The 22,618-nt window shown below is 48.3% G+C and overlaps 1 protein-coding gene across 4 annotated transcripts in view; it reads right to left on the bottom strand.

Annotated features, from left to right (window-relative positions):
• The window catches only part of LOC124306763 (teneurin-m), a 342,803-nt gene that overhangs the window by 163,862 nt on the left and 156,323 nt on the right, over positions 1 to 22,618 (bottom strand). For all 4 annotated transcript variants that reach the window (XM_046767737.1, XM_046767739.1, XM_046767740.1 and 1 more), the window contains exon 3: positions 1,870 to 2,169. In XM_046767737.1, coding sequence (XP_046623693.1) covers positions 1,870 to 2,169 — 300 coding nt within the window. The remainder of the gene's footprint in view (positions 1 to 1,869; positions 2,170 to 22,618) is intronic.

Raw genomic sequence — 22,618 nt, 5'->3', positions numbered from 1 at the left:
TCACGCAAGACCGGGGCTCAAGATAGGCGTAGGACTACGTTGTGTATCATAGTTGTTGATCCTTAAGCGCGGGTCGCGTTGCGTCGGTGAATTCGTCACGCGAAGCCGTAGCTAATACAAAAATCCCTCGATGACGATATTAATGCTAATGGCGTAATCCCCAACGGAGTTTCCCGCCGCTATATTCCCCGCCATTGCACAGTAACAAACCCTCCCTCTCTCCCCCCTCTTCCGCCCTTCCCCGCGGAAGATGATTGAAGACGCGCTTATTAAATGCCATCCGGTGGACCGCGCGCAGCATTGCGGGATCGGCTGCGGAGAACCCGCGGTAATGCTCGGGAACCGCCGACGCAGTCGACGAATCATGCGATTTCCTCTGTCATGCAGATTTCTTGGGTAATTACTCGTTCGTCCTGTTGCGGGGGGGGGGGGGGGGGAACAACGACGACCGAGGGTGAACGACAGAATGACCCAATCATTGTTCAGGATGTGTTTCACCACCGGGGATATTTGCTCAAATAAGAATGGACCCGTATGATGGATGATGCTCGCCGGGAGGCACAATGGAATCGCTCGCCTCCGTTTAGACGCGGTTGCCGATAGAAAACGACGCCAAAATACGCGAACCGTAGTGAATCCATGAATTTTTCAACAACACACACGCACCCGTGCTTCTGCTTCCATGCCGTGCACTTGTAACGCTTGAACGCCCAGCGCTCTCGAAGAATCGAGAATCGCTAGGTTGTTTTTTTTTTTTTCTTCCTTTTTTATCCCTCCCCCTTTTTGCTTCATTCTCTTTTCCAAGGAGCGATTTATATAAGGAGGTTTTTTTTTTTTTACTTTTCGTTCGTCAGGACCCAGAACGATAGCTGTCACGGGTTGATCGTAATCTATTGTGCGCACCGCGAACTCTTCGCGCTAACTTTCGCACTCTTACGACCCCGCTTTCCCGCCAAAGCTCTCAAGCTCTTGAACAAAAGTTAAAGTAAAGTAGCACAAAAGGTGCGCGCGAGAGGAAGCGAAAAAGAGCGAAAGAGGGAGAGATAGAGAGAGAGAGAGAGAGAGAGAGAGAGAGAGAGAGAGAGAGAGAGAGAGAGAGAGAGAGAGAGAGAGAGAGAGAGAGAGAGAGAGAGAGAGAGAGAGAGAGAGAGAGAGAGAGAGAGAGAGAGAGAGAGAGAGAGAGAGAGAGAGAGAGAGAGAGAGAGAGAGAGAGAGAGAGAGAGAGAGAGAGAGAGAGAGAGAGAGAGAGAGAGAGAGAGAGAGAGAGAGAAAGAGAGAGAGAGAGCGAGTGAGAGTGTGAACGAGGGAGAGAGGCAGGGAGGTGAAGGAAAAAATGAACAGCCCCCGGAACAAGCGTCAGCAAATCTTGGATATCGGGGTAGGAAAGAATTTTTGGTTATATACGCTTCTATCACGTGGGCGACGTGCGGATAACTCCTGACCCTGATGAGGGGCGATAAGATAGGCACTGAGTATATTTGAGGATCTGGAACAAACTGGAACCCAACCGAGCGAAACCCGACCTGCGCTATCCAGCTTGGAGGTGATACGTCATCTTGACGCTTTGCCGTGCTTTTGCTATAACCCAACGTCTGTGCGACAGAATGCCCGAGACTCCCGCCCGTCATCCATCACCTTTGAGTAATGCGGAGACACGATTTTCCCTTATTGCGATTTACCGATTCTGACAACCTCCCTCACTCATTTCCGGAGACCTCTTGACGAATAATCGCAAGATTTTATCGTCGATCTCGCTTCTTTCCTCCTTTCTCATACGCGTGCGTGTAGATGATCGGAAAAGGCTACATTTTTTATCGTGTGGCAAGTTTCACTGAAAACACTTTTCGAGACTGTGAAATCGTTACTCACCGTTATGGACGAGCAGCGTCGAGTCCCTGGCGAGGTTTGTAAGCTCGCTGTCCGTCAGAGTCTCGTCGGAGGCGTTGCCCGAGGTCGGGGTGTCGCTGAGTCCGGCTCCGCTTCCCGGCACGTGGAACAGAGGATGCTGGTAGGCTCGCTGCTTGTGCTGACTCGAGTTATAGTGATTGTGCTGGACCTGGTTGTTCTGATGATTGCTCGGGGCGTAAACACGCCCTCCGCGAATGCTCGGAGAGTTGTCTTCGCCTTCACTGCCGCTGAGGCTGTAGGCTGGGTAGAACCGTCCCTTCCCTGAAAGAGAACGAAACGGGAGGTCAGGAACGACCGCGTTTGAATTTACGCATTTTTAAAACCGACTTTCGCGAACGCTGCTCGATCCTTGTCACCGTAATTTTGTCAGGCATAATCGACGTGTACGGTGCAGGAATTGTGCGCGCGCGAGGAAAGGAAGAGAGAAGTGTCGCTACATTGACTCCGGAAATAATTTGTAAGGCGTCACGTTGTTACGGGTCTTTCTGAAGACGAGCTTTAGCCAGCTTCGCTACGGGGCGCAGGGAACTAGGGCACAAAGCAAAACAGCCCCGAAACGGGGGCCCCGTGGGGGGGGATGCACGTCAGAACCACGGACGCAGGCACGCTGACACGAAACGCAACACACTTGGACAAACAGAAGAAAATCGAGACTTCCGGGGTGTGCAAGGGGCGAGGTGATGGGGGATTTGTTTCCGGTGCGAGAAGCCGAGGGTCGCTGTCGGGCGGTTCGGTTCACCCGCGATTGACAGATCCACGCGCGATTTTACCCTGCGATAGTTTTACATCCCTCGTGGCCTTCGTTCCTTTATGTATACCTTATAGCTTATACCATGTACACGGTGTACCGTGAGGACGTAGAAAGAAATATGAAGCCGAAGATCTCGCCTCCCGTTGAGAGTGTGACGGCTGCTAATTACTCCCCTGGGAGGTCTCATGGAGTGGCTATACAGAGCGACTTTATGGGCAACAACTATTTTGCCAGATGCTGCAAGGCATCCAGTTTCACTCTGAATCCGATACTCTGCAACAGTGCAGTCGTGAAACCTATCGGGGAACTAGAGAATTCTTAGCTCCGTTAAGTTCGCGATTATAGATTAACGGTTCGAAAGAGCACGGAATTTATATCGTTACGTGTAATTTTGTCAATTCGCAAACCGGTTGCGATTAACCGGCCGTTATAAGTGTACATATTTTGTACTCTTTTATCGTACGATAATAATATTACTACCTTTATTATAAGCGTGCACTGGTATTTTACTCTTGCAATTATTAAGGGGTTTTGATTCTACTGCCCAATAAAACTTTATCCTATTCCGTATCGTCCAACTGTGACTGCGAAATTGAAATTATTTAGCAAATTGATCCAGCGTTGTAAACGTAGAAGCGCTGAAAAGCAGCCTTATTATAAAAGTATATTTTGCTGCGGAACGGAGTGACTCTGCGGCTCTGCCAAGAATACATGGACGGTATACGTATACCCGTGTATGTATATTGTATTTATATATATATATTGGTATCGGTATTATATCTTTTATTGATATTCCGTATAAAACCCGATTGCGACGTCGTAGTGAACAAAGACTCCAGCCTTCCGCCATACTTCATGTCGGCATTTTCTTGCCGACAGTCGATCGAACCCATTCGATTCGCTTCGAGTCGGGCTACCTGCCTGGTTGGCTGCCTGCCTGCTCCGATAATAATCGAACCGGGGGCCGTAATCCCGCGAATCGAGGTCGCCACCCCCGCGCCTTGTCCCTCGAATTGTCGAGGCGGGGGTGAAGCGAAAGAAGGGGATGAAGACGGGGGAGAGATACATTATAATTAGGTTTGATCGCGCATACCGTTAATGGACGCGATGTATCAACCCTGGCGTACGCGGAACTGAACTCATGGATAACCGAATTATTTCCCCGCAGCTCTCGCTTTCGCTCTCGCTCTTCCCTCCCGGCGCCGCTCTCGCTGTTTACGCTCTCTCCCCCTCTAAACGCCCCAAGCTAAATAAACTTACCGGGTTTTAACGCTTAACCGGCTTAGCGATTTTATATAATTACGTTAGCCGAGTTACCGCGCGGAGGGAATTTATAAAAATGCCAAAAATCACAAGCTCACAAAAGCACCGAGACGTGGAGAAAATTACCACATTCTCGATAATTTGGTCAGCCTTGGTAAGATTTTAGTAAAAGCCTGACCGTTGCCGTTTCTCGAGATCGGCACTCAGATTCAGAATCGGCCAATTTCCACCGTTCCCGCCCGAAATTCTGCCACCTTACCGGCAGGCTTATCCTTATCTCGATCCGATTCGATGGCTTCTTCGCGAGGAAAGCCGTAGCGGTAAACGAAGGCGAGTAGCCGAGTAGAGTTCGAGTATTTCACGCATCTCCATATCGCGTGTCGAAGCCAAAACTTACCCTAAAGCGTCGAGACTCGAAATAACTTTTTACCCAGAGAAAAACCGACTTTCCGGACGGCAATTAACCCCTCGCGATCGGGATAAGCCTTGGCCTGAATCGTTGCATCGAGTTGTCGGTCGACCCCTTTTCAAATGATTTAAAAACTTTTCCCGCACCCATACTCACTCCTCGACACGAGCTAGTATTTTCGAGACATCGGAAACGAACGCATCGAGCGACGGACGTCAATCCATTTAACTTCCCGTCTTCTGTCTCTTGTCTCCTTCAGTCCTTCCTCGTTTTCGGCTTTTCATGCCCTTATAGCCGGAGTCCAATCTTCTGATGGACCATCGCCGCTGTGCCTGACCGACAATCTCTTTAAAGGTAACGAAACTCCGTAGCCGGAATCTTTTTCACCCGGTGACCTCGTTCCTTACCGTATCACTACGGGAATCCCGTAGGCTCCTGCTTCCTTCCACCAGGTCGATACCATCACCTGTTCCGTCTGCTCCCACGGCGCTGCTTATGCGACCCACCTTTCCGGCACTCCTTTCGCTCTCGCATTCAGCTCCTCTTGAACCCTCCTGAATTTACCACGAAGCAATCAGCCGGGTCGCTCTTGGTATGAGCGCCACTGGTTTGTACGGTAACTTGAAAAAGGGCTGCGGAAACGTCACACTTTTCCCACCTACCGTCGGGCAACGAATCTGCCGCTACTGCTGCTGCACTGCAGCAACCCCAGTATGCGACAATTAATTACGTTTGATGTAGCTACTTCCCGTTGTAATTGCTCGCAATTAGAAAAGTCAATCAAGTGCCTCACTCTCTCTCGCTCTCTCTCTCTCTCTCTCCGACTCTATTTCCTTCTGTGTCTTCTACTTCCTCTCCCTTTCTCTCTCTGATTTACCCATGCAACTGTGCGACTGCACTTGCTCCCGAAGACTCGCAGGCGGATAGGCAAATCGATAACCGAGCAGTCGGAGACCTCCAACAACCTCGTCCACACTTTTCTGTTGTTCGAACCGTTTACCTGATCTTTCGCTTGTTTGCAGCGACTGTTGGGTACAAAAACTGGCAGGTTTGTCACGGTTCCGCATAGTGTTATAGCCACTTGGTATGAACTGCCGTAACATTCCCGTTGAACGGTGAAATACTCCGGGGCTAATCCCAGGGTATAACTTTTCTATGTGAACGCGAATAGGAGCAAATGGGGGTGTGAGGTAAAATCATGGAGGTCTTAGAGAAAAACCAAACAAACGAACACGCGAATTCAGAGCAGATGGCTGAATCGATTTTTCTTTCTTTTATTTTTTATTTTTTTTCTTTTCAATTAAGGTGAGTGAAATACAGTGAGTCCATTTTGCACTCTTGAGATTACTGTTAACAAAATCAATTTTTCACCAATGTTTTACATCTCTGCGTTATATTATTTATTCATCCTCTTTTAAAAAATAAATTTCGGTTGGAAATAATCGTAATTTTAATCAGCCGCCAGCGAGCGAGCGAACGAGTACGAGAGTTTGTTTACGATCTAGCTGGAATGATTACAGGGCGACGACGCGTTAACCATATTGCTCTTGGCAGGGCATTACAGCAGGGGCTAAGATAGCGTTGATACGTACAGTCGAAAATATCTGGGAGCCGGATAAAATTTATTATATATAAAAAAGAAAAGTGTATCTCCGAGTCATCCGACCGCGTGAGCAGCGACCGGAGTCACGTATAACGTTTCGGTTAAACTTTTACCCCGACGTCCGTCGGGATTGATGCGCGCGTTTGAGCGCTATAGCGCGTTAGCATATTCTATTAGTCCGTAAAGTATGGTATATGGGACGGCTGATAACGCGTTGATGTTAAAACGCGTTAGGGCTGGGTTACAAGGATATGTTAAAAAAAAAAAAAGAAAGAAAAAAAAAAAAGAAACGAGATAAAGAGATAGATTGATAGCAACGGGAGAAGGTGGAGGAACATGCGGATAACTCTATCGACTGCCCGGTGAGACAGAGAAAGAGAGAGATGAAGAGGAAGAGACAGAGAGCCGGGTTATCTCGTCTCTCCGATACCCCTTGAAAACCATTCTCTGGGTGCCCATGAGCGTCGAGAACACACGTTTCCACCCTGATGCAGGCTGCAGCCGACGACCCACCGAGGAAGGACACGTCGGCCTGACACGCGTTAACTCTATTTACGCAGGTCCTTTAGATACACAGGACGCGACAAGGACACGTGCGCCGTCTAATCTACAGATTACTGCCTTCGCTCGGGAATAACGTTGACTTTATAGATTTATGTTAATCCGTCTGAAATAGCCGGCCCGATAACGTCGCGCCGCACAAGCCGGTGCCTACCTCGGCCTCACGTCCTGCGCCACCAACGCACGCCGCAATATGTCTCGGAATTATGTGTGTCCTGAGGCACCCCATTACCCGCAAGGACGCCTCTCCTGCCGGTATCGCGCTGTTATCATACATACGTACGTACGTGTCATGCACGCTTCGAAATTTCAGGTATCGAATTGAAATTTTGCCCGTTCGAAATCTTATCTGGATACGGTGAATTTAATGTAATTTCTGGTATTGCAGATTCTCTTTTTATTTCATTATCTCTGCCATGTGATTTATTCTTAGTTCCATCTCTCTTTTTCTTTTTGTTTTTTTTTTATATCCTAGTCTCGGTTCGGTGAACCCATTTTCGTTGAAGCGTGTTTTTACACCGCGTCGTCTGCTGGTATGGATAAATTATTCGATATGGGAATAGGTACGTAGACGCATATCCTTGCCTCGTAAACGCCAGCAAATTATGACTCGATCCTATGATACCGACGCGTCTAACGACCCGAACCCTCCTCCGAGTGAGTACACAAGGTCTTTGAGACCAAGTGGCGGTTGCCCTGTTTTGAACCTGCGGCCCCTGAAAGGCAGTAACGGCTGAGACAACATTTTGGTGAACGTTTGTACGCCGAGCGAGAGAAAGCGAGCTTTTTCGAAGGATCATCGACGTAAAAAGCGAGTCGTGATAACTCTATTACCGTGAAATAATAACGGAGGGTGACTCGGGGTTGGGGGTGTTTAGGCAACTACGTTTACCTTCGTTCCCCGGCTAAACCACGGAAGGGAGGCATGAAGTGAAAGGGGAGGAGAAAAAAAGGTGTGAAAAATAGGAGGGGGTAAAACCCTCCAAGGATAATGTTTCCCTGGCATGAACCTGCACCGGCGCATTCACCCCATCCACTCGACTCGCCACCCCAGCGTTTAGACTCTGCTTGGGCCTCTTGCCCCGCGTTCATTTTCCCCCCTCCCGCCTCTTCGACGATCCGATCATGTTATGCTCTGTTCTTGTCTATCATTTCTTCAAACAGATATACATTGATCGTAAATGGTCTGGCGGTGTGTACACAACCACCGCCCCACCTTACTTCGATTCGTCGTACGAGTTTAACACTCTTTATCAGATCGAGCCCCGTTTTATTGCTCAATCTTTACGAGCCTATTCGCCGTAGGGGCGTCCATCTGAAACCTAAAATACCGAGCAGGGCCCGCCTTAACTTCTCCGCTAATCGTCCGGACCGCTTTGGGATTCCATTTTCTCGTACTCAACTGATCGTGATTTCAAGTAGCGAAATGTACTTGCGATAGCGAAAAAAATATCCGCTCAACGTAACGGTGCGTGCGCGGATCGTTGTGCGATGGAAGAGTAATCGAGGCTCGAGTTATTGGATGCAAACGGGATGTTAATTCGAGACATTAAATACCCTGGTAAGGTTAACCCGAGTTTAATCGATGGTTGGATTACCTTGCCGGAGTTCACGAGCCGTTTAACATTGAATGATAGCCCGGCTAACTGCGAATATATATCGGCGGTCTAACGTACAGCCGCGGTACGGTAACAAGCGAGATCTCCAACCTCTTGGTGGTTGCGCAGGGTGAAGATGGAAGTGGCGGTTGGAGGTCTTGGGTTGTCTAGTCTAAGGGCGGCAGCTTCCTTCCTCGCTTCCTTCCGCCTACTCCTGAAGCAGCAGGAGCAGGACGCTCCGCGCCCGCTTCTCCGCCGGAGTTTCTCATCCTCTCTGGAGAAACTTGTAAACTGCAACTTGAGCATCGATGGATAGTTTCTTGCCCCTCCCGTCTCCTCTACCACTATATCTACCACAGCGTGTATTCACCCCGCCCCCTCCCTACCTCTCAGGAATTGGTTAATTAATTAGTAAGAGAACTGATTACAGTCCTCTTTGGTATCTTATTCCTGTGCAGAGGCGAACCGCTTCGTCCTCCTTCTACGATGTATAAGCTGCCGCATGAAACTTGGCCCGTTGTTCGCTAAGAAGCCAGCGCAAATTGCACCGCAACGATGGTGTTTCCATAGGAAGCCCGTGATGAAATTGTGATACTATTTTGAGCGCCATTCGTCGTTCACCTCCGTCTACTTTCCGGAGATAATTGTTTCGTCTCTGTGCTATGTCCGCGACGATCTCCCGCTACTTTAGTTTGCTTCCCCGGAACTCGATTGCTCGTTTTTTTAATAATCTGTTTGTTCTATGCAGCGTGAACCTAAGAGCTTGCAGGTTTTTAGATCGGGATTAATTTCGCTGAAAGGCAACACGCAACCGGGGTTGTATCGTTAATGAGTGTTTCACCGCGGAACCGTTTAAACACACCCACTGGTATTGTTCTAACTTATTCCCTCAACGTACGTACCTCCAGGGGGTTGCTTTGGGTCGGTCGAATTGCGCAAGCAAAATCCCTAGTCGTTACTGCGGTTATGGCTACGAGCACCTGGGATTAGTGCCGCGCGAGGTACCGTTGAGCTTTAATCCGAGGTGAACTCCTTAAAAATGCAGACTATATAAGCCCCAAGAAATCCCACCCAGGACTAGAAACCCTCCAGCCATGAATTATACCACTCGAAATCTACGCCGTTCGTACAATAATTTCATAATGCCTACCTGTTCGAAAACAAAAAACGTCGATGTAAAAGTACAGCTCGCTCATGTTACACATTATGCGATTTTCGCTTAGTTCATTCAATATATCGCCAGCGAAAAATACACACCGAACCCAATGCGAAGGGTGCGAGTTCATATACGAACGAGGCGTATATATGAGCTCCGTAATACGAGAAGTTGAGCAAATAACGTGCGCTCCATTAGTCGAACAGAGTCCGTACCACCGGTACAGTGAGATGTTAAAAAAGAAACAGATCGTTGGGGATGAGTTTGCAGGAGTGACTATCGCTCGTTCCTCTGCGTGTGATTCATATTCTTTACGATCGCTAAGCCTCGGTGGCTAAGATTGATACTCTCCGTTCGAGATAGACAAGCTTTTGCCACTCCTCGAACTTTCACAAACTCAGTTTCAGCTTGCAGGTGATATTCTCACAGTTCATTTCCCACCGATGGTCTGAGGTAGGTGTTGGGTAGTCAGGCGATTCACCAGCCACTATCTATATAGGGACCGTTAGTTATCGACTGGGCAACTACATAAATTTCTCTATCGGGCAATTGGTAATTGTCCTATACTCTCCTCCATACATACACCGAGTAACCGTACGTCCATAACGTCACGTACCTCAGCAGTGCTCGTTTATTATTTTATGCGACGTTCATCGATACACATCGCTTATTCGTTCGTCATTTATGTACAAGTCAAATTTGCGTCATTCGTTGTTAGACACTCAGCTGGTAAAGGAACTCCGGGATTTTTAACTCGAATTGAATCGTCAACCTGGTTTGATTCGGTGACCGGTCGCGTTGGATGTCACACCTGCTAAATGGATTCAGCGGTTCGTTTTATTGTAGAAATTGGAACATGGCGACTGAACGGCATCTGTGCATCACACGTATCCTTCAATTGTAATATCCGAATGCAAGAGAAAAGTAAACTGATAAATGGCACTGGAGTTTCGCCCTCTAATCAGATTTAAGGGACTCGGCGTGCCGTATGAAGGAGGCACTGGATTAGGAAGGGCACCGTCAAATAATTCCCCACCACAAAGGACATTAACACCAATGCGTGGAATATGGTAATGTCGAAACTTTGTGTAACATCGCGAAAATACCCCTACTTTGAAGGAGGGTAGGAAGAAAGGGCGGAAAGGAGGCGTGGGGTGGAGAGGGCTTCGACGCCACCGAAAATCCTTGTTAACAAAGCATAAACGCGATGTGATATTTGGCAGAGAAAGTACCGGGGTTAAAGGATAAAGATAGGCTAGACTACCTGCGGGGTGCGAGACGTCGAGGATTTCATACCGCTCTGGAAAATGTCATCGAGTCTTGCTAGACGAATGACGATGGTGCGAAAAATGGAAAAAAAATGCGAGAATTTTCTCACTTTCTCTTCCGTAAAGACAAAGATATGGGCAAAACAGCGTCTCTCGTGTAAATAGAAAAGTGAAGCGAAATCTTTATTGCTCTACACAGGCCCCCAAAACGTGTGAAAATTCACTTACACAGACAGAATACGAAAGCAACGTCGGCGGTAAAACGCGAGCCAAAAGCGAGGCGGGGTATGCGAAGGGCGGATGAAGGCCTCCTTTGAAGTTCATAAAAGAAAACGCGATGCTCAACATTAATCGAATCCTTTAATCAAATTCACTCAACTCTCAATGGATTCCGATGGAGCGGACGGCGAGGGCTTAGCAGTCGCTTATCGATTCAAACGGCAGATCCGGAGGTACGGAAAACAGAGCCGTTCGCGGTGGGATGGCAACCAGGAAACTCGGTACACGTGAGGGATGAACGACCGGCGGGTTTCCACCATTGGCATTGCGACTCCTGCAGGAACACTGTAAGAGGAAATTCACTGGTGAATTTGCGATGGTATCGAATGGATGTAGCGTCCTGATTCCGAATACCAGATAGAGACATTATGGCTACTATAAACTCCTCAGTATTGCTATTCGCGAGCGGTTAGTGCAATTCGAGCTTACGCGTGTAGGCCTTAAGCTTCGCGACCTGATTTGACTCGTTTCAAAAGATCGAGGGTCGACTAACACCCAACAAGATTTGGCGACGAAACCAATATACGAGTCTAATATTTTTCAACTGCACTGAAGTTATCCTTCCGTCGTTCTCAGAGCCAGGCTTACTTGTACAAAGGGTGTTTGCAGCGGTATTAAGAAGCTGGTTGAATTTCACTGCAGGTATCGTCACCCCGTCATCCAGTCGAGCTTAATGACGCGCGGTGACCAAATTCCGTCATCTCGTTATCCCGCCGCGGATTCGGGCGCCGAATTGTAATAGGTAGGGACAAGTTGGTGAAGTATAGTTAAGTAAGTGGGCTGCAGGTGGTGAGAATGTAGTGCCAAGTTATTGGGATCGTAGTCGCACATCCCGGGGCGCCGAAGCGGGAGTATCGCGAGGAGTGAAAACTGGGGTAGAGGAGATTGACGCGTGAAAAGCGGCACCCAATCCCCGAACTGCGGGCTGCGATTTCTAGGGTGAAAGGAGATAGCCTGCAGGAAATTCCGCGGAGCGGAGTGAAAGAGAAACGGAAAATGAGACGGAGGTGAGAGGTCGAAGGTGATTCTTGGGAGAGGGCAACTATGGCTTACAGTTCCGAGGAACACGGTGTGGCGAATGACACACGCCGCTTCGGTCCAGAGTTTTAACGATAAGGGGCGCGGTTCGATGGGACACATAAATAAAGGCCCAGGAACAATTTGACCCTGGGGAAATATGGGACAGAAAAATTAAGACACAGTAAAGCAAGGAGTCGCTGTAAATAAAGATGATTGATAGCGAAATGAAAAGAGCATTTCGCACGACTTGATTGCCTTTCGCATGATACAGTGTTACGTATTTTGCAGAATTATCGTTTTCTCACTCTCCGAAAAATATCGATAATTTTTCACCATGGAATTCATGCACTTTCGCATTTCAGCCCGAAAATGTCCTCCCGGAAGATTTGGGCTGCTTTAGCTTTTTATTTTTTTGGGGATATTTCCAGATTCACAGTTCGACGGGTGAAAATTTTACGTCCTGCCTGTTCGCTGTGACGTAGATGGATGTAAGGAAAAGGAGGGTGGTGGTAATTACTCTTCTTATTTCGTGCGGGTCACTGAACTGTGCCCCTTAAAACTGCGCGTCATTCGACCATCTCCCTTCACGGATGCCAGATTGTGTTTCGAAAAGAGCCACCAGCCTTCCTGCAGTCAGCTACACAACACCTCGATTTTTTTTCTTATCGCGATCGAGGTAGCAGGTACACGATCACGCTGCCGCGCAGGTTGATCGACGCCACGTATAACCAAAACTATGGGAATAACAGGTCGGGTGCCTCATTCTGGAGTGAAAAAAATCGAGTGAGAATATATATCCGAAACCCCAGCTGTGGACGCTCCGCGGAAATAGGCCGGGCTTGTTTTCTGGGCCGAAGCTGATAATGGACGAGGGGGAAAAGCGAGTAAGAAAAAGAGCAGGAGAGAGTGGTAGAGAGAGAGAGAGTGCTGTGGGTGGCCGGTGTGTTGAGAGAGTTATTGAAGAGTCTGTGAAATCTGACGAGTCATGGAATACGCCGGTTCCGAGATAAGGTGGACCTCGAGGAGAGAACGGACGACAAGGGCGTGTAGCCGAGGCATGCCTTAATTGAATTCTTGGAAGATACTTTCGGTGTACGGTCTTTTCACTCCTCTTTCGCCCCTTCCGCGTCGCCTAAGATTCTCCTGGATCTCACTTAGGTGAAACTTGGTGTTTATTTTACGTCCTTATTTCATTATTATTCTCTCTTACGATACTTGTCGTTGGCTCTCTCGTTCCTCTACAGATCCGCACGGAATTCTGATCATCCGTGGGTCAGTCGACTGTCTCAATTCCGTCGGGATTATCGCGCCCCAACGGATCGACGTGACGTGCGACCTGCGCCCCACGTCCTGCCGAGAGACGATGCATGTACCCTCGACGAATCCGCACCCCGAAATCTGCAGCCACAGGACTAGACGTGTACACATGTATGTACACACAAACGCGACGCGCTAGGGCGAAAAGTCAATCAATCGCGTGGCATTGTTTGCACGCGGCTCAACACTAATTCCTATTTGTAGTTCTGATTGCGCCGCTCCGTTCCGTTCCGTCGACATCGGGATTTTCTTTTCGCAATACCGCACGCCTGGTATCCCGGTAATTCCGCTAATGCCGTTGAGTTCCCGAACCGCAGTCCTTCCTCCCTTATTCTCGGCTGCCTACGGAGCTGAGAATTCAGGGTGTCGATTCGGTCGGTCCATGGCGATGGTCAAATTCCGGATTTATTTTTCCGCCGCGGTATTAAACGCGTTGACGAGTTATGAGCGGTGATTGGAAAGCGGAGCCGAGATCGCTCGCACCGCGTTAGAAGACGGATGAGCAAGCCTGACGCTCGTTCGTTTAACAATAGAGCGATTAGCTCCACGTGGTCAGGTTCGTTGTTTATCGCACGCCGGCTCGTTACATGGTCAGTGCTCGTTCGCCAAAATTATTCACCGTTGTACCTCTGAACCTGCGCGGACTTCATATCGTTCTAATTGCTCGCTAAAATTCCATCGCGTAGAGGGACATGTTCTACCCGACTGCCCGTCCCCCGGGTTATCCGGCCATCGCGTACATACGCAATCCGGTTACGGCCATGGCTATGGCTATCTTTCATCTCGACACGTACCTTGTCGATGTAATTAACCCGGCAAAAGTTTCGAGTCTGACACGTGTTGCGAGCTTTCGTGAAACGCGTTGACACCCACCAATTGATTCTTAATTAATGTCCGGTTTAATGTGGCCTGAAACTTTACTTGACAGCCTCCAAAGGCGCCGGGATCCTTCCACGCGAGTGTTTCCGAAACGATTCGTGTACCGTAATGGATTATATATCGGCGGGAGCATAGACGGAGTATTTTGAAAAATCCAGAGCCGACATGTTGTTCGAATGGAACACCCGGTATGCAGCGCTGCTTTCAGAAAACTTGTATAGTCGGTTGCACAGCGTATAGGTGTAATAAGTGGAGAGAAACGCAAGCAGCAATAATGTTATCCTCTGGTGCGTTATAATTAAATTCAACCCGAATGTAATTACTAATTAGCCCACATTCAGTTGCTGCGCCAAGCGGAAACCTTAATATTTTGCTCGGTCACCTTCCGGAATTCCCTTTGATCCTTCAAGCGAGCATCGCAGTGACCCGGTTATAATACACGGTTCGTCGTTGCAGCGGAGAATTTTCACGGTGAGGACCGACGTATTTTTTAATAATTACTTTGCAGCGAAGGACGAAGCGTATCACATGTGACGAAATTTTTTGGAATGCGTTTTACCGAGAGGTCCTCCATCCTCGTTGGGAAGGAAATGTTATTGTTCTTCTCGCCAGATTGTTAATCGAGTTTACGACTTATTCTTTCTGGATTTATTACAGCTAGAAGGTAATTTTATCGGTTGTCCCTTCACCAGGCCCGTAATAAGGATGCCCTTTCAACGTAATAGGTATCAATGTTTGTTCAGCCCACTTTGCTGGGGAAGTTTATCATCCTTAGGAAAATAGGATTGGACCTTGATTCCTTATTTCGATCCTTGAACGAGTTCACCGAGTTTAGAATTGGATACGCGAAATGTTTCTGCGCGAAATACAGCTGGCGTAGTAAATGTGCCGGAGAAACAGATCGGGTTCGTATATACCAGATAGAAAACGACGAGGGAGATAGGATAGTTCGTTTGACTTTGACAGTCGACTTCCAACTTTCTCGGTGTGTGGACGAGCGTGGGTTGAGATTCCGGTCTACTTCCGGTCCGGGGTGTTGATTCCTCTCACGCGCTACTAGATATTTGTTATCTCTGGGTAGGCACGAATGCTCTTTGGCAGCAACGGAGTCTGTCCAAATCGAGCGACTTAAACTCTTCGCGAAAAATTTAAACCGTAATTACCAATCGCTCTGCAGTCTAAGAACAAAATAGTTCTCCGTTAAATCTGCATTCGCAAAAGCCTCGATCCAAGTCTCGCCGAGTATTCGTTCAATTATACACGCCAACCTTTGCTACTATCCTCTGAAACGTTGAATTTGCATGGGACGGATTCATTCTTGATTCGCTCCGCGTTCCCAGCCGAGCCATATTGTATCGCTCGTCGTAAAACTTGTGGAATGGAATACTTCCAGTAAGTACATGATGCGACGGAAAAGCTCGCGGTGCAAGTTGTATCGCCTAGTATAGAATCTAGGAAATTTCCAGTAGCGTGATTTCATTCCTTTCTTCCACACGTTTGCTCTCCTCAATTCACCCTCCAGCCGGGCCCAAAGAAATTTCTATATAGATCTTACTGAGCTGATCGTATCTTTGCAAGGCACTAAAAAACTCCGAGCTACAGACTTGACAGATCAGACGCAGAACGAACCGTCTCGTTTCGACCTTTTTCCAAACCCCCGAATGCAGGCCGGTGTATCTTTCGCCGCATCATTTTCCTCGCCTTTTGATACCGGGATATTATCCTGTCTCGATCGAAATTCCCGAATGAATCGATACGGTCGGTGCATCCGTTTCTTCTTTTTCCCGGTCCTTGAACGGAAGGAAGCAAGAACGGACGAAACAATGACGGATCGCATTTACGAGAAAAGAAATCTGCGCATTCAAGTCCCTCCAGTGTCACCGAAAGCACTAGATACCCAAGAGTGATTTAACATTCACCTTATTCAGGTGGAAACAAAGTTGCGTTCGTGTCGTTGCTGTTGTGACAGCTAGGAGCGGCCGAGCTTCCGTCTCTCCTTCACAATTTACATTCAGCGTCGTCAGGCGTAACGAAGCGTAATAATACATGTTCTATCAATTGCGGGCGACAAAGAGAAACTGATAAATCCTTGCTTAATCATTTTCGAATTACAGAAAGAATCTAGTTGCTTTGAGAGTACCTCGAAACTGTGTTGAAGAAATTACTCTTTCAGAGGATGAACAGACTTGTAGCAACTATCGAGTTCTATCAGTTTCGCGCCTGGGCTCCAATCAAGGCTTGTAAAGCTAGCAGCTCGGCTCTCGGATTTTCCTCTTTGCGACTTAAGGCTGGATCAACGCTCGGTGAAATCTATTTATTTATTTATTTTCATATACTTTTCTTTTTCTCTTTTTTTCACCCTTCACAGTCTCCGCTCCGCGATAGGTTGTCGACTCTCTCAACTCTAACCCTCGTCAGAGATTTCCCAGGAAGTGAGCATAATCGACTGGAATCAGAAGGCAGTTTTTGATCACAGTTTTTTTGCCATTTATTGCACACACATGAACGTGAATCGAGTTTAAAATTTTTCACGCTGAATTTCACCCCTTGAATATTGAATAAAAAATTTTAATAAGAATTGAAATTAATCGGCAACGGTTCGACGCTTCGGGCATCTCGTTACGTGTTGGAGTTGCGTCGAGGCTTTCCTGACGAAATCGCCAACGATGCAAGCGTCAATCGTTGGTAGATTGAGAAGAGCGGATATCCGGCGTGTGGCAGTCGGTCTTTATCGCAGTCCGCATCGCCCCCGCGTCCGCCCAAGATGTATCTCTGGGTACGGTTCTCTCCTCTTTCTTTTCCCATCCCGCTTTCTCTCTCGGCTCGTATCCGACGCACTCTCACTCTCTGACTGGCATTCGCGTTCCGGGTCCTCGAGAAGCTCACTCGTCCTCGAGCGAAACCATTTCTTTTATCTGCTTATCTTCATCCGTGACTGCTTAAGGCCCCTCCCCGTCAAATCCTCCTCCCTCTTCGTCTCTTTGCCTGTGGTCTCTCCCTTCTTGCGGCTTTTCATTCTCATTAGCCAAGCTTCATACACAATGCACCGCGCGGTCCTTCCGCGAGCCCTCGTTTCTCCTCCCTTGCCGTCCGTTTTCCACCTTCTATTTCCTACCGAGTTCAGGCCGACTCCGTTATCCCCTTTGCACCGGGTAAAGCTCACCGGCTCCTCATCTCAAACCGTTCCTATAATACGTCGGTTGGTTGGTGGGTATGCGTCCGATTTCATATAACTCGACGCCGCTTTTCTGCACCGTCGTCATTTTTCCAGACCTTGTTTCTCGCCCTCTTTTTATTCTCCGCTTACACCGGACCACCTGATTTTCACTTACAGCATCACGAGGCTAAGCCTCAACTCGTTTGCCTCGCTTGTCTCTCCGAGTCCCTCACCCCTATCGCTCTGCCTCTCATTTTGCGTTTCTTTTGTCTCTCGGTTAGGTAATCAGTTGTTAGGTATTTAGGTTTTTTTCCACGCTCCTTTATCTCCTGCTGCCTTGATTCAGCTGTCGGTATCTAACGCCCAGCGTTGTTATTTTCCGCAGGAAGTCGTATGACTTTTATAGCACAGTGCTTATTATTTTTTCTAACCAATTCCGGGCGATACTATAGATGAAAATTTGCATTTCTCAAAAAGGTTTGGCCGAGCCTATTGTATTCTACGAAACGAGCTGCGTTGAATTTGAGAAAGTGAAAACAACCCGGAAAAGCTCGCTTGAGGTATAGAAAAAAAAATCTAAGCCGTTAACTTTTTAAATCTGGATAATGAGACGTGGCTCGACACAGAAATTCTTCTTTTTCCCCTTTTCTTCTAATGCTCCAGAGTCTTTTGTATTTCATCCCTTTACACGGTACTCCGATGGGGATCAAGACGCACCTGAATTTGCATTAGGATTTGTGGATTATGTATTCACCTTGAATTCTCAAACCTGTTATACCGTATATTTTCACGATGTACGTATGTATATACATATAAATTTCCCCAAAATTTCAACGGTGAGGAAGCGTCACGCGAAACGTCTCCGCACGATGAAGGGAAAGAAAGAGTCTAACGAACGAAGCCAATTTACTGGCCCTACGTCCATTCGCTGACTCGGGCTCTTGAGTTTCTATAGCTTTTTCCTTTTTTTTCCTTCTTCTTCTTCTTCTTCTCTTTTATTTCGTTGAAAGACTCGTTTTCGATCGCGGAATCAAGAGTGTGAGAGAAAGTGAAGGAGCAAGAAAGGGAGAGAGTAGAAACGAAGAGCGAAAAAAGAAGGAAAAAAAAAAAAAAATTAGAAAAGAAATCCCCGGCCTGTTGGATTTACGTTTCACAGTATCTTTCATCCGCGTTCGCAGAAAGTCGTATCTTTTGTCAGCGGACCATTCGCGAGGCCATTAGAGATTGGAGTTTTGAAGAGAGGCTCGCGAGCGAAATGCGTCGCTCTGGCGACTGTAAAATATTACTCGCAACGTCCAACCGTCTCCTTTTCACGGTGAGTACACCCGCAGGAGAGATCCTCGAAGGAATGAAACTGATCTTTGGGGGAAGAAAGGGGGCGGGATCCGGGTTCCCCGCGTTAATATGGTCCTGCAAAGTGTCAGCCACAGTCGAGCCGGGGGTGGTGGGCGATTTCGGTCGAGGCCGAGCCCTGGAGGAGCACCGGGAATATCTGCAGGAGTAGGGAACACCGGGACTCGTCGCACGGAGATCTATCTCACCCGCGGGATAATCCTCGAAACCCAATTATATTTTACTGCGACTCAACTACGACTTTCATCTGAGGTCCGCGCCGTCGTCGTCGTCGTCGTTGTCGTCGTTTTCAGGGACGGGGCGGCAACGAAGACGGACGAGGGGCGTCGTTTACGCGATGAAACTGAGATTAGTCAAGGGTAACCGGAAGCTTCTGTCATCTCTGATAAAATTCTCACCTTATACCTTTCGTTTCTGACGTACGACAGCGGTGCTTATTTTTTTCCCCTGGCTAAAGAAATTGTTTCTCACCTGGGCATCGGGATTCTCGTTACCGTTATCCGTCTTTCTTTATAGATACTCTCGGGAGGCGAAGCAACAACGACCATCGGCCACTCGCTGTGCAGCCATGCAATTACTCCCCTGTCATTTCGTTATCAAAATGGGACAAGTTGCCCGAAGCGTCCGCTCCGAATGACCGTTGTCTCCTCGATATGCCGCGGCTGTATCTTCGTTAAGTGGTTCGCCGGGACTTTATCGCATTCTGTACATACGCACCCTAATTATCAGTCGTCTTTATATCTCTGGCAAACTATCAGGTGCTAGTCATTTTACATCCTCCATGCACGGTCCGTGCCTTCGAGAAATTCCTTCAGGACTCGTTTCACACCGAAGATGCTGCACAGAGCCGGAACCGTAATCTGCGGCATTGCGAGCTTGATCCATCTCTGCAACGATCCGATTTACTTTCCGAATGTAAACTCTTCGCTCATGAAAACGGTTCACCTGTCTTTTTCAATATCGGCAATTGCCAAAACTCAGCCCGTCATGATTAGAGACAGAAACGAACTCGCTTTGATAACAGAAAAATCTTATCCATTGCATGTTTTTTCCGAAGAAGCACCTGTCCAATTATTCGTTCCAATTAATACCGTCAAATTTGAACCTCTGGCTAAGCGGGGGGATGATTGGTTATCGGAGTACGATGGCTTACGAGTCGGACGTCAATGCGATCCTATAAAAAGAAGCTTCGCGGGTTGATGCAAGGAAGAGAGAGAGAGAGAGAAAGAGAGAGTCGAAACTCGGTGAGCAGCTTCGTCAACGAACTCACGTCGGTGGTCGGCGCCCCGCATCGTGGGGTTGGTATTGATCCCGGTGTACGTCGCGCGCATCCCCCCGATATCCTCGGACATCTCCGTTCGTCTCCGGAAATCTTCGGCAGCGAAACTCTCACCCTCTTTTCATGATGTCTGTATTACACCCCAACTTTCTAACACCCACCCGAGGCCTTTCTCTCGGCGCGTGGTTCGGGAATCCACGTTGCACACGGCCTCCGACGGGTTTCTTATCGCTCTAAGACCCCCGCTTGAATATCCTTGCACTGGAAACTTCTCTCAAAAATAGAAACCAAAAAGAGGATCGCGGATATTCAGAACTGACAATAATTCGCGTTGAATCTTTCCGGACCTTATCAGCTGGCATCGATCACCTTGTCCGTCTCTGGGCTAAACGTCACACGTTCAACTCAATTGTCAACGTTTCTATTCTGCAGACTTCACCAAGTTCCGTAGGACGCGTGTTTCGTTTTCTCATTTAATTTTTGATCAATCAGGAGACAAGAATGTGGATGGAAGGTTGTGGGACGAATCTATTACAAGGAGATCGCTCACCACGTCCCTTCGACCGAGTTACTTTGAGATACAGTAGACGTTCCCTTTGCCCGAATATCCTTCAAACATGGACCGGCATCATCGTTGGCCTCGGCCGCGTGGACAGAGAACAACGATTCCCTCCTCAGTGTCGGCGAAATTTAATATCGGTTAACAAGGATCGCTAAGACGATATCCTTACGCAGTGGGGTATGAAGTGTAGGGGCGGTCTGCAAAGTCTTGTCTGGCAATAAACCCGGTCCGTGGTATAGTAGGCATAGTTTAGGGAAAGTTCGATCAAACAAGAAATTAGGATTCACGTGCTGCCTGGACTATAGCAGGGTGGCTTCCACTCTCGGCCACCGAGGGAAATAGGCGAGATCGCCCCTCTTCTTGCCTTCTCGCAAGCTGCAAAAGCCAGGCAAAAGCTCGGTATAGCCAAAGCGAAGGGCCTTCGGACGAGGATCAGGACGAAGATGAGGTCGAGGATGAGGATGAGGATGAGCATGAGGCGGTCCGAGGCTTCCAGGCTAGGTCCGCTCCTCGCGGAACTGGATATACTACCCCGTTACTAGTAAGGGTGGCTTTGGCAATAATGATGTGCTCGGAATGCGAGCGGCGCCCGCTAACACGATCCTGATATATTGTAAATTACGCCTTCACCAGAGAACGATGAAGCACCACGTATTCTGTGTATGAGCAGGTTTCACACACACACGCACGCACACACACACCGATACACGGGAGGCGATGGGTTTGGATGATGTAACACACTCGGCGAGGCGAATGTTGTACACGGTGTATCAGCCCCTCCCTCGCCGATTCATGGCTACCTCACTTAATGGGCTTCGAGGTAATCTCCGAAAATATCACATCGCGTTCGAAGGGGGAAAGAAGCTTACACACAATGCGCGGGAAGGTTGAATCGAACCTTATGACCTTCTCCACGTTACGCATTGTCGTATACCTGGGTACGTTTTCACTGTAATTGCGGGGACGGTTACTGAGGGTCTTATAGCCGTTATATCCGTAGATCTGTAGTTCGGTTCACCTGAGAACACGCAATTTCAAAGTCGGTCCGGGAGAAACTCGGGGGAATGAAAGTCGTCGGTACTGATTTTGGAGACAATTAAACGCGTACGTGCGAGACCCGGCCCAGGAGGAAGGACGAAGGGTGTAAGGGAGGAGGGATGGTGCCGGCATGTTCGAAGGGTGGGTGATGTGCCGCGGGGGGTGAGCGCGGTATTACAAAGCTGGTATATTCAGTCGCGAAAGTGAGTTCACGCCCGAGTGAAGACGTCCTTGCTAATAATATCTCGTACCCCTTTCTCCCGCTTCCTTCCGCCCCCGCAACCACCCCTCTCGGGAACGGGGCTTGGGATAAAGTCTCACCGAAGAAGTCCCCTTCATCCTCGTCGTCTAACCACCCCGCGTGGAGTCAAGAAAGACGAGGTAGCTTCTCGCTCGACAAACGTTATTACTTTCCTTTAAGCGATCCGCCTTCAACCTCCGGCTTCGTTTCCACCTCGGCTCACCAACCTCGACGCCACCGATGTGTTACTTTCAATAAAACACCAGCGACTTAATGGGTCCTTTATGTAAATCCACATCCCATAGTTCGCAGGTCCGTCAGCCCGTCACGCGTTGACTCGGACATCCAATCCCCAGGTAAGCTTCGCCGATCAGAATCTACTTAGACAGATCGTGGGATTGGCGATTCAGCTTCCGTGTCTCGGATCGTTCGCTGAACCCTTGAAAATCTTACGCAAGTAACACGGGAGGAGAATCGAAGGTTATAAGGTGAGAAGCCGGGCGTTTTTGTCGCTCCTTTTCGAACGATCATGTTTAGAATTTGAGATAACATGTTTGTTTTTCTCAATTCCGAGCTTCCGGAACTCGGAGCTCGGACGATGACTGCTCGTAGAAGCCGGGATAAGTCCTTGTGCCAGTTACGAGGGTAACAGGGATTTAATCAGTCAGGACATCGGGGTTCGGATGCTCGATAGAAGTACATCGTCGACGGTTAGCAACAGTCGAGCGCTCCGCGAAGCTAATTGAATTATTAAACTGGTTTATGGCTCGTTGATCCACCTTTGAATTGTTTAATTTTGAAGTAACGACAGCTCTGGGTTTAATATAATATCATTACAAGATCGTATATAACCAAACCAAGGGTGCGGACGAGGCTTGGCCGGCTGCTGGTCGAGTTCACGCGGTGAATTCTCTGTCCAAATCCTCGACGAACCAGGATAAAAGAGATTTGACTCCCGATGAAAGGCTGCCGAGGG

The sequence above is a fragment of the Neodiprion virginianus genome, chromosome 6 (genome assembly GCF_021901495.1).
Source record: "Neodiprion virginianus isolate iyNeoVirg1 chromosome 6, iyNeoVirg1.1, whole genome shotgun sequence".
NCBI classification, from domain to species: domain Eukaryota; kingdom Metazoa; phylum Arthropoda; class Insecta; order Hymenoptera; family Diprionidae; genus Neodiprion; species Neodiprion virginianus.
This window is presented reverse-complemented; position numbering and strand designations above follow the sequence as displayed.